Source organism: Protopterus annectens, chromosome 3.part1 (genome assembly GCF_019279795.1).
Source record: "Protopterus annectens isolate FY-2018-M chromosome 3.part1, PAN1.0, whole genome shotgun sequence".
Taxonomy (NCBI): domain Eukaryota; kingdom Metazoa; phylum Chordata; order Ceratodontiformes; family Protopteridae; genus Protopterus; species Protopterus annectens.
Genome location: NC_056732.1, coordinates 1698224354 through 1698237747, shown reverse-complemented (window position 1 = coordinate 1698237747; position 13394 = coordinate 1698224354). Strand labels below are relative to the sequence as shown.

The 13394-nt window shown below is 35.5% G+C and overlaps 1 protein-coding gene across 1 annotated transcript in view; it reads left to right on the top strand.

Annotated features, from left to right (window-relative positions):
• The window catches only part of LOC122798626, a 310399-nt gene extending 297588 nt beyond the window's left edge, over positions 1–12811 (top strand). Inside the window, exon 4 of the mRNA XM_044067712.1 lies at positions 12674–12811. Coding sequence (XP_043923647.1) covers positions 12674–12702 — 29 coding nt within the window. The 3' untranslated portion in view covers positions 12703–12811. The remainder of the gene's footprint in view (positions 1–12673) is intronic.
• The last annotated feature ends 583 nt before the right edge of the window (positions 12812–13394 follow it).

Sequence of the window (13394 nt, the reverse complement as noted above, 5' to 3'; positions counted from 1 at the left end):
ACTTCTGCCAGACGTGTTTCAGAACTCCATGCCCTATGTGTTCGCCATCCATACCTGTTTTTTCACAAAGACAGAGTTTCTCTGAGAACCAACCCATCTTTTTTATCTAAAGTTTGTTCAGAACACAATTTGAATCAATCCATTGAACTTCCTGTCTTTTTCCCTAATCATTCCAACAAGGCAGAATACAGTTTACACCAACTGGGTGTGCATAGACAACTACATTCCTATCGCCATAGAACTAAAGAGCTGAGAAAATCAGATTAGTTGTTCCTTTCATTTGCTAACAACAAACAAGGCCTTCCAGTTTCTAAAGTAACCTTGTCAAAATGGTTATCAGACACCATTGCCTATACTTACCATTTGCGACAAAACGATCTTCCAGCAAGACCCAAAGGTCATTCAACCAGGTCAGTAGGCACTTCGGTAGCTTTTCAATCTAGATTGCCCATAGATTCAATTTGTGCAGCAGCTACTTGGACAGATCCTTATACATTTATTTCTCATTACAGAGTACATGTGGTCTCCTGGGGCAGGGCTTCCTTTGGTTCCACGGTTTTGAAGAGTCTGTTCCAATGAGCCACCCAGGATTGAGGTGCTAGGGATGCTATCCCACCAGCAAGAATGAAGGAGAGATTGGACAACTTAACATAAAGAAGTTACGTACGTACCATAACGTTCCATGTTAGTTGTCCTTCATCTTGCCTTCCTTCTTCCCCCTTCCTTGAAGATTGAGAGGAGTTTTTCAATGGTTTCACTGGCTAACTTGTTTTGTTCTTAGTTGCTTCCCAAGCAAACCATGACAATTTACTGTATATCCAGGTTTAATAATAATGGATTATCTTCTATGATTATGTCTAGTGTGAGCTACCTCAAACAAGATCTGAGTAGCTGACGCTGGGCATTCTGGGATAAGAGGTAGCCTCCAGCCAGTAAAGAGCTCTTGAGCTATAGAAAGTGGCAGAGTCGGAGCTGAGGATTGGTTCCGAACCCATCCAGCAAGAAGGAAGGCGAGATGAAGGACAGCTAACATGGAACGTTATGGTAGGTACATAACTTCTTTTTATGTTTAATTGTAATCTTATCATTAATATATTTATGTAGAATAAAGTCCCATGCAAAAAAAGAAAACAACCCTAACATTAATAAAATAATATATTATTTACCTTAAAAACCCACACGTGGAATAATTATTATTCCTAGCTCTCATATGAGAAACAGTTTCTCAGGACTAACTCTCTCGCAGCACTAAGACCCCTGAAAAGGTCTTCAAGAAAATATGTTAGGAGAGCTCTGCATTATTAGAAAAGTATTATGGAAACTTAAATAAAATTTCAGATTATGTATAATTAGCTCTAAAGAAAAAAAAAAGAAAAAATATGAAACAGTGATAATAGTCCTATATACATTTCTAATCTAATAATGCTTTTCCTTTCTTTATAGTCACATAGAACATCTCGAAGCTCTACAACATGCTTATTTAAATAATATACCAGCTTTATGTGTTTACTAAATAAATATATTACATGACAATGTCAAGATAACTAATTCTTCAAAAAAAAGACTGGTAGTCATCAGTTACATATTTAACTTAGAGAAATATCAGTAAATTTTGCCTCAGTATATGAATGGGTCACACAAATGTCATGATGTTACTAACTTTTATAGTGAAGTTGCCACTGAGAACAAATTAAGGCATCAAAACAAATTAATAGTATGAACAAGAAGTTTGCATCCTATTTATAATAAATGAGCTATTTACAACTATATTTACTTGACATTGCTAGACAGCAATAAAGTATCAAACATCTTTCATAAAGAAGAAAGAGTTGTGTTTATCTGAGTGGTTAACAGGATCGCTTTGTCCCATTTTTATATTGTCACTTTCATATTTTAATATGTACTTATTTAGATTCAGTAGCCTCTCATGCATAAAGGCCCTTTAATTTAATTTTAGGAAAACATGACTGTTTTATTATATATATATATATATATATATATATATATATCTATATCTCATTAAATCAGAGCTTTCCTGATTATAAAGTATTGTCATCTGCAAAACCAGGGTCAGGTATAAATACATTAAAGTCTATGTCTCTTAATGATCTTTCTTTCAAAAAATCATGTGCTGTTCCATTTTTGTGGCATAAAAGGATTAGCACTGATTTAACTTAAACTACAGATTGCTCTGTTTCCCCCGCTAAGATTCCATTGATAAATCTTCAGCCCTGATAGCAGAACCAGAAGACTTGAACATCTCAGTGTATCTCCATAGCTGAAGTTTCATGGCTAAACACATTGAGGTTAGTGTCTAACCTCTGTCTAGAAACTGTTATTCAAGTACAGCTCTATTTTATTATTATAGTTTTCATGTATCAAGTCAACACATCACAAACACAGTCAAAGCTAATAACGTCAAGATAAGTCATATATGTTTAAAAGAATGCATTGTCCGTCAATATGTGAAATTTGAGCATTCATCAAATACGTATTATTTGCATATAAAACATAAATATTTACAATTTATTAAATGAATGAATGTATGAGTATTAACAATATAAAATTTATTTCCTTTAGAGCAATTTATCTTTCATAATTCATATATAACATTTAAGATTCTAGTATAAATAACATTTATCTGAACTCTAAGGATGTAATTTTATTCTGATAAGAAACTCAGAAAAAGGAGAACTTTAATATATCATTTAACACATAAAATATGTAGCCCAAGTCATACTTTTATTTGTATCACTTTTAATAATAAAATATATTTGCCTATATATCTTTTCTGACAGGAATTATGTGAAGATCAGTAAAGGTAATATAAGTAAGTATGAGTGGAGACTTTAAAGCTATAATAATGAAATATTACTGTGTAATTGTCCTAAAATGTCTTCAAAGAACACAGTTCGCAAACGGTATATTTTAGAAATGTGAACCCATTCATACATTTTGTAGTTACATTACTGAATCTCTAAAATTTAAAAGTAATGCTTTAAAGGGGAAAATGTAACTGATTATCTAGTGCCTCTAGTGACAAAACACAAAACAGCAGTATAATTGATTGTTTCTTGAGAAAAACTGTGTTATCTATAAACCAAAGTCTCCCTAAAGGAGTTTAAAACAAAAATCAGATGTGTGATATCAGCAATGGGGCATCAATAAAAATAAACAAAATTAATAAAATGTCTTTAACGTTAGACAATATACAGGAAAGCATTTTCATTAATACAGGATTATTCAGTGAGTCCAGACAACAGACAAAAGTTATAAGAATACAATTGACCCAGCAATTTTAGATGACAGGTGCTGGAGTAACAAGGGGGACTCTACTTGTATAACTGCAGTCATATTATCAACAATGAAGAGTGAAATTAAGAGATCAAACTTTGCAAGACCAGTTAAATTCTAAGAATACTATATGATTTTTTGTTTAGAAACTAAACAGAGAAACATTTATTTATTTATTTTACATTTGCTGACCGGGCTATTCTAGCTGGATACATGTCCATTTTCAGTAGAGACCCGGGGAGAAAAGCTCCACTATAAGTAAAAGTAACAAGAGGTGCCGTACTTATTTAGACAAGAAAAACAAGATTTTATATAAAAATGTAGAACTAAATATACTTTACAATCATTTACAAGCTATAGTTCCAAGTATTTCTAAGGTAGAGACATGTTTATAACAAATACTTGAACAATGACCCTTTCTTTTTATTTCTTTTAGCAGTGTGAAAATAGCATATTGTATTCAGGATAACATCTCCTGTGTTGTACACATTCATAAAAAGATCAACAAAAAGCCTTATTCATAGACTTTCAGAGTACATAAAAAAAAAATCAAGCGATGTATAGTCAAGTCCTATTAATACATTCTGATCTCATTACAGAGAACCACTGCAACTTCTAGCTATGTACAAAATAGGAAGCTTGCTCTCGAGCCAAGCAAAGGAGACTTACAGCTATCAAGAGTCTCAACTGTTGAAGTAAATCATCAAAACAATATGTGTCATTCTCCAATCTCTAAAACAAAACTCTCTCTCAGCAAAACAACATACGTTAATTCCAACAACCCACAATCCAACCACAAGAATGGCCCTCAACCTCTGCAAAATGGCTTCAGAGGATCTAATAAGTAAATCAAAAGACTAGAAACATAAAAACCAGAGTGACAAATAAAACTAATCATTACCAAGACAGTTCCTTTCAAACAGCTTCCCTCCCTATCCTTCAACTGTCGTCCCTCCTTAGCAATGCAATCCAAAAAGGCATGGATGTGAGACAAACACAGTGCAAATATATTCCATAAATCACTCATATTTTAGATGATATATAGCAAGCATCCCCATCAACACTAGATATAACAGTGAGTCCAGACAACAGACAAAATCATGTGGATACTATAGACCCGGCAACTCTGTGAGAGGCACTGGAGCAACAGGATAAACACTACTTATATAACTGCAGTCACAATAACAGCAATCAGAATTAAGGTTAAATGCTCAAACTTTGCAAGACCGGATGATTTCTAAAAATACTGTATAATTTGTTATGTGGAATATAAGCAGAAAATCATAGGCTTATACAGTAACCCTTTCTTTTGTGTCTTTTAGTAGTGTGGAAATAGTATGCTGTTTATAGGGTGACAACACTTCATAAAAGGATCATTAAGAACCCTTGTTTATAGACATTCAGAGAGTACAGGTAGGAAGATGTTAAAAAAATCAAGCTACGGACTGTCAAACTCTGAACCCACCACAGAGATTCACAGTAACTTCTAATTGTGTGTATAATGGAAAATGTGCTCTTGAGTTAAGTGGAGGGAGCTCACAGCCATCAGATGTCTCAACCACTGAAGTATGTCACCAGAAAATGAAAGGCAAAAGCTCCAAATCAAAAATCCCCCCAGCAAAACAACACATACTTCCTCCAACAAACCACAATCTAACCCCAAGAATGCCCCTCAGTCTCAGCAAAACAACTCGTAAAGACTCAAAAAGAAAGAAAAAAACAGAGCAATAAAACAAAACTTGCCATTGTCTAGACAGTTCCTGTTAAACAGCATTCCTCCCCAGCATTCAACTGCCATCCCTCATCAACAATGTAATCCAAATGGAAAGGGATGTGACTCAAAGACAGTGCAGATCTATTCCATCAATCTCACACAAGCAGCATTCTCTTGCATCCAAACATACAAACCAGAAGCATTATTTCAACCCATTTTATTTGAATATACCAACCCAATCATCAGTCATACTGATTTTATTTTCTTCTCACTACATTTTTCCTCTCTATCTTGTTTAAAGACAAGCTTCTTAAGGAATTGAAAAAATAGGTTAACTAAACCACTTGCAGTTATTCCCACTTCTGGATTTTACAGCATAACCTTTCAGAAAGGTGATAAATATTACGTAATATTACTAATGATAAGCAGAGTTATTACTTATTGAAAAATGAAAGTATTAATATAGTTTTTTTTACCGTTTATAAACTAAGAAGATAAGTTAAAGTAATAAGTGTTTATTGGAATGCTATGATATGTACCAAACAAGAGAAAAGAAAACAGTGAAAGAAGAAAGCAGTACTGTATGAGAACAAAACAAAGCAAAATAATAAAGTATATAAAAAAGAAGGAAATTTACTTGGTATGATGTTTATGTGACAACGAGTAAATAAAATAAAGAGACAAACATTTTACATTAAAAGATTTTGCAAGACAAAATAATTGTAGTAGTAGTAGAAGTAACATATTATTTTTGACAGATGTGTATAAAAGTAAAAAAGTTTGTCATTATGTGATATATATTTGTTTTATATAGACTCATAGGATCACAGGAGGTTACTAGGCTAATAGCCTTGGGGCTCTTACAAGCCTAGCCAAGAGTTTATCCCCAAAAAAGAAACCTCAGTCAGTACCTGTCACCCCTGTCAGTGAGGGACACAGGTGGAAGCCCTGGGACACATTTATGGTTTCCTTTCCACTCAACAAGATTGTGCTTGAAGAGGGTCAGTGAGGTACTGTGTTTGCTGTGTACGGGAAGCCTTTTCCAGAGATGGGGGAGCCTGTGGGAGACAAAACTGTCTCTCCAGCAGGTTTTGTTAATGTTGCATATTAGATTTAGGCCTTTCAAGTGGATAATGCACTAGGAGTTAGACTTACAGATATGGAGCATCGCTAGTAGGGCAGATTTCGATATTGCCTTGTAGGTGAGGCACCGATCATCTGTGAGCAGTTTGTATGATACCAAATAGAGTGATACTGATTTGAGCCTGTCCACATAGGACAGGTGTTGGTGGCCATGGATTCTCTTTGTGAGGTATTTCTGTGGCCTTTCCAGTTGGTGGAAGTGTTTGGAAAGGTACATACCAAATAGGGCATTGTACTCAATTATTGCCCTAATGAGGGAGGAGTACAGAGAGGTAATAACCTCCTTTTTTTCTGGATGCAATCCCTTTACTTATGAGATGAACCAAGTAAATGGCTTTTCTGACCACTGTTGTTACATGATGGTCGAATGTGAGATTGTCGTCAACCTGTGTACCCAGGTCTCTCACCACAGGTTGTGTGCTTAGGGAGGTTGCCGTTGATGTGGTAATCAGAAGGGGCCAAGTTTATGACAAATGGTATGATAATACATTTTTTTTTGCGTTTAACTTATGGCCTTGACTTTGACACCAGTAATTTGTTGCTGTGAGACCCTTATGTATTATGTTAACATCATTTGGTGAGTCAATGACAGCACCCAACTTACAGTTGTCTGCAGACTTGGTCAGCCACAGGCCTTTTGTCTTTACCTGGACCTCTGGAAAGTAGATGCCAAGCAGTAGGGGTTCCGGGACAGATCCATGGAGAACACCTCTAGTGACAGTTCTGCTGTCGGAGGTGGATGTGCCTATTCTGACCTTGTGGGTCCTATCGGAGAGCCAGTTAGCCACCCACCTGATGAGATAGGGATCTATGCCAAGTTGTGTTAGCTTTTCGATGATGCCCAAATGGGAAATTGTGTCAGAGGCTTTGGCCAAGCCAAGGTAAGCTGTATGTACTGACTTTCCTCATCCAGGGCCTTGGTGATAGTCTCAAAGATGTCAACCAGGTTCAACAGGCTAGAGCTGCCCTTGACGAATCCAAACTGGGTGGGGACAAGTGCTTGGAGATTGCCTATGCTTTTGTTTATGAGATCCATAATAATACACTCCATGGCTTTACAGATCAGACTTGTCAAGCTAATGGGGTAATAGTTTCCAGAGTCAGTAGTGGCACCACTTTTGTGCAAGGGGATGACAATAGTAGTTCTCCATTCTGCTGGAGTGAGGCCTGTACTTAGGTTATGGTTGAATATGGTGTTCGATGATGAAGCTAGTTCTTGCTGGAGATGGTGCAGAATACAGCCAGGGATACTATCAGGTCCCATGAAAGCTGTGTTCTTTGCTTTGGATAGGGCCTTTAACACTTGATCTACGGAGATGTGAGGTGTGGGACAGGTATTGGGGATGTCGAATGGGCCTTTGGGAGGGACAGGGGGGGTGACATTTACGCACAACCTATCTGCTAGCAGGTTGGCTAAGTCAACAGGATCAGTGTAATTGGTACTGTTGTGAACAAACCTGGGCTTTGCCATGGAGGTTACTGACATAACTGAAGAAGCTTTTCTAAAATTGTAAAACTACCTATCTACTGTAATCTGGTGTTGTTATTTTACTCATTGTGGAACTTTTCTCCCTGGGCCTCCACCAAAAATGGGTTTCTGACCCAGTAGACTTTCCCGGTCAATAAATGTTAATAAATAAATAAATAAATAAAACAATAAATGTGGTTTTGGAAATCTCTGTTTTTTTGTTTATTTTTTTTCTTTGCATCTGACCAAGCATGTTTCTCTGGAGATCTTTTAGAAGTAGACGGTAATCGGTCCATTTTTATCTGAAAAGGAAATGATGTTATTATTCTTAATAAAAGAAAGAGCATCTTCTAAAGTGGTAAAAATCTTAGTACCAGTTGATAGTTGAAGTTTTATCTTTACAGGAAAGATAAGTTGTGCTTTGATGTTGTTCTGTTTAAGGTGTTTTATTAATGGCCATGTTTTCTATGTTCCGTAGTGTTAGATGACTAGTCATTAACAAACCTGATGTTTGAATGATCGAATTTTATTGGACCTTTTGACCAAGCATTTTTAGGACCAAAATAAATAAAATAAAATAAAATAACGGCTCCAGTGCACAAATGAATAATCCACAAAGCTTTATTCCAAACGAAAGTGAAGCGCTTTTCGTCAGCCCTGCCAGTTTGGTAGACTTCATCAGACAAATCAGCTGTGCAAAACAAGAGAGTTAAATACATTTTTTAAAATAAGATTGACATGACAACCAGCCTATGACAATTACAATACACAAAAGTCTAAATAACAACAAAACTTACTGGCCAAAGTAGTTTCAGGACGCTCCTCACTCTAAATACTCTATCTATTTAATTATACTATACATATAAAATACAAAAAATGTGCAAAAATAGTCATAAAATGTATCAATTGACACTTTCCAAATACTTAAAAACGAATAAATATAATTTAACGCAAAAGACCTTTCAGTTTTAAAATACATGACAGTGAAGTGATTTCATTCAAACTTGGATCTGTGTAAGAATTTAATCTTAACTGCCATATTAATTCACACTTTTCTAAAAGAAGTTGGTAGGGGCCACCTTTTAAAACTGGGGTGACTTGATCTATTACCCTAAACAAAAAACTGTGGGTGGGGTTTTCATTACAATGCCTAGCCAGTGCATTTAAACTGTTTTTCTTTCTAATATTGTATACATGTTTGTATATCCTATCTCTCAGTCTCCTGTCAGTCTTCCCTATGTCAAACGCAGGGCATAGCTGGCAGGAGGCCAGGTACACCACTGCTTTGAAATTACAGTTATACCTACCCCTCGTCTGATATTTCATTTTTCCCACACTGAAATTTAATCCTGTTGAAATGAATTTACAGTAGTTACATGATCCACATTTATAAGTACCCATTATTCTGTGTGAGATACTTACTTCTGCCTCTACAAAATTCTTTAAATTTCTACCTCTTTTAAAAATTTAAGTCAGGCAATTTCCCAACTTCTCAATTAGTCCCTTCTCAAAATACAGTAGATTCCAATTTCTGTCCAGGATCCATCTGAAATCATTTGCTTCTAAATTATACACTGTAATGAAGCTCCTTTTAAATTCCTTACCTGCACCAGTAGCCATAGAGCATGGTTCAACTTCTCCTAGCTCTACATTCACACACATGGATGGTTCATTAACAGGGCTAGAGTATGCAACACTCACTCTATGTTCACCAGTGAGGATAGGTCGATAAAAACCTGTACTTCTTTGAGTATGTACCTCACTTATTAGTTCAAGTACTAAATATTCAGGATAACCATGGCTAATGAACATGTTTTTTTAAAAACTCACATTCATCCAAAAAGCTGACCAATCAGTTGTCATTCTTGCCGCTCTAACTAATTGGCCTTTGAGTACAGATCTCTTCTGATGTGGGGGATGGCAACTAGTGTAATGTAACATAGTGTTCGAATAAGTGCTCTTATGGTGAATTCTAGCTACATACCGATTCTCACACTCTTCTTTCCTTAAATCCACATCTAAATAGGTGATTACCTTTTCATGAACTGAAAAAGTAAAATTCAAAAATGGTGTACTGTCATTCAAGTGCTGTATGAACTTTTTAGCATCATCCACAGAACCTTTGAACATAATAAAAACATCGTCCAAAAATCCGGTATATAGCTTTACCTACTCCATCAACCTGTTGTCACAAAAAAATTGTCTGGTGTTCCCACTGAGTTATTACTAGATTAGCGTAGCTCCCTCCACATGGTGACCCTATGGCTACTCCCACTACTTGTTTGTAAATATTGTTGTTGAACATTACATAGTTATTTTTTAAAATAATGTCCATTAACTCTTGAAATAATCTAATCTCCTTTCACTCTGCGTCATGATGTAACAACCTTTCAACAACTCAGTCAATCCCAATTTCATGTGGTATAGAGAAATACAGGTCAACAACATCAACTGTTAAAAACAACACATGTGGATGAAAACCAAAATTCTCAATAGAAGCCAAAAAGGCCCAAGAATCTTTACAGATTTGTTCTTCCATCACTACATACCTTTTCAAGAGGGAATCAACCAATTTAGCACATGCATATGTAATGGATGATTTTGCGTTGACCAAAGTTCTCATTGGGGGGTTGTGCAGGTTTTTGTGTATTGTTGATAGTTGAAGTTTTATCTTTACAGGAAAGATGAGTTGTGCTTTGATGTTGTTCTGTTTAAGGTGTTTTACTAATGGCCATGTTTTCTATCTTCCATAGTCTTAGATGACTAGTCATTAACAGACCTGATGTTTGAATGATCAAATTTGATTGGACCTTTTGACCAAGCATTTTTAGGACCAGTTCTTTGTCTATGTAGGATACAAATTTGACTATAATAGACCTTTGTTTCAATGATGCTGTTATATTATCTGGTTTCCTAATGGACCTGTAGGCTCTTTTTATTCCAAAAGAGGAGCTTTCTTGTAGATTGAGCACCTTAGGTGTCCATGCTGATAGAAAAGAGACCATATTTTCACCCTCCATTTTCTCTGGTAGACTGAAAATTCTTATGTTATTTCTTCTGTCTCTCATTCAGTTTCTCTGCTAATAAGGTATTTTGATTTTTTGAGATAACACTTGAGTTTCATTTTCTTTGAGTCTTTTATTAATATCAAATACAGCATACTCAATGTCTGAGCCTTTAGCTTGTAGCTGTTGAAATAAGTCATTGAATATATTTGTTTGTTTAAAGTGTTCTCTCTGAGTTCTTGTAGATTTTGTTGGAATCCATCTATTTTAATGTTTAAGTCTTGCAATGCTAATGTCACCTGATAGAGTTCTTTCTTGATAGCAGACTCAGTATGATTATTCTTTGAGTTGCTCATCCTTCAGTGGCTTAGGAAAACTTCCCTTAAGTATTTTGACAGGAAAATTACTTCCAAACAGTAACAAACTTTCCAAAAAGGTGAAAAGGGTATTTGGTAGTGTTGGAATTGAAAATGATGATTAGATAATATTTTTTCCGTCGGTAATTTTAATAAAATACAGAGCTCTGAGAAGATGCTGTTATCTCTGTGTCATCTTGGCTTCGCCCCAGATCTAGCTATTTTGAAGGGGATGTGGTCAGTTAAAACAACATGCCTGTATACTGTAAATTGCAAGGCAGGATTTTGAATGGACATGGTAAGATGTTGCACGTGCTTGCTACCCCTTGACAGTATGGCTGTTAATTACCAGACCCCAGGTGGTGAAGTTCCATGGAAAGATTTTTTTGAAAGAGAAGATTATTTCTTAACTGGGTAAGCCCACTGGACATACAGTCCCTTTTCAGGAGTGATGTGGGAGCAATGTTTGGATGATTGACTGCAGGGTCTAAGTCTGTCAAAGCACAGTCTTAAACATCTGTGCAAACCTAGTTCAAAGCACTATTGAAGTTTATTTTAAAACAAAATATCTCGAAGCTAGCCTGAAAAGCTGACAGTGTTATTGCTATCCATTGTAAAGTGTGATTACTATACAATAAATGCCAACCCATGTCTTCTTCAATAAATAGATACTTAACCTAGTGCGTTCCTTGTTTTTTGGCACAGACTGTCTGCATACCAAATGCAGTAAGCACCTGGCTACTTTTATATATAAACAGTACATGGATGAGAAGCTGCAGATTTACCCCTGGGTAGGTGGTAACAGTTGTCTTGATCAGGGCAGCTAATATCTTATACTTCTGTGCTATTTCTTTTAGCTTCTTGAAGGATCTTGATCAGTTCACCTATCCAGTTGACAAAATGAAATAACTAAAAAAATGAAAGGCCACTTTTGCTGCAGACTTGGTAATTACATATGAATGTCCATGAGTTTTCATGGGGGTCACTTCTGGGTATCTGAAAATACATATGGGAATACAAGGCATGCTGACAACATCAGATGTCATCACACAGTGCCGTGTAACAATAGTCTTCACAAATAAGTGATGACCAAACTGCTTCAGAAAACAATATGTTTAATTATGCAAATATTTTGAGTATAACTCTATCAGTATGGAATTACACACTGAAGGAGTTGTACTCAAAATTATTGCAATTTTTAAGTTTCATATATGGTTCTCTTTAGCAGTTTGGTGAGTTCTTATTTGTTTGGACTTATGTCGTTATATAGAGTGACCCATTTGATTACTACTGCCATTTATAGTGCCTCATAACATAACTGACCACTAGATCAGTGCTGTTTACCTTAAAAGTAGGGAATGATTACGTCCAATACTTTTAACTCCTAATGGGACATGTTTTAGAACAACAGAATACAGTGGGGATACATTAAATGAAAATATTTCTACCTAGGCTGTGTTAAGCTGCCAGAGTGAATGTGACCTAAATGTTACAATTAATTATAAGTAACCATGTATTACTTGATAAATAAATATGTAAAGTGTAACAGTTAATTGTTCCTGATGGTTTGTCCTTTATATACTTTGTGCTACATGCAAAATTCAGCTGATAGCTGGCAAAAAAGTTAACATATAGCATCATAAATGTTTATGTCAAGAATGTGCTATCTGCATCGTATGGTTTGTTTTCACAGGACCATTGAAGAATGACTACAGAGAGTGAGAAGGAAAGGAATATGTTCAACTCTATCTTCAGTTATTCTCAATTCCTGCAATTTTCTGTATCTGTTTTTCTTTTTTAAATATCTGCGAAGACATTTTTTGTGTTTTAAATAAAGCTATATTATCTTCAGCATGATGTTAGAAGTATAGCTGAGTGCATTTTTTTTAATTTTTCAGCATATTTTATTTAGTGTTTTATTTTAAATCAAAAGTGGTCACACAAATGTACATTTGCATGCTCTTTCAGTACTTACTAATATTAACATGAAGTTGATGGCATTATGTGGAGTCAGCAAGTGCTTCTGGAAGGAGATACTGTGGTTCTATTATGAACTATCATGTCATATCTGAAAGAAACTTCAATTGGAAAAATTCAACTGGCCAAACCTTTATCTGGACATAAACATCTAAAAAATAAATTTTTTGGAAGTCAACTAACCTGGATCCATAATGAGGGATTCACCTCAGCACCCTCTACTTAACACATACTAAGTTCATGGCCGCAAACTATAGAGGAAAGAAAAGAAATTTATCTGGACATAAAAATCTAAAAAATACATTTTTGGGGAGTCAGTTCACCTCAGCACCCTCTACTTAACATATACTACACCCTCTACTTAACACATACTAAGTCCATGGCCACAAACTACAGAGGAAAGGAAAAACTAGAAAAAAAAAATTAATCACTGTTGG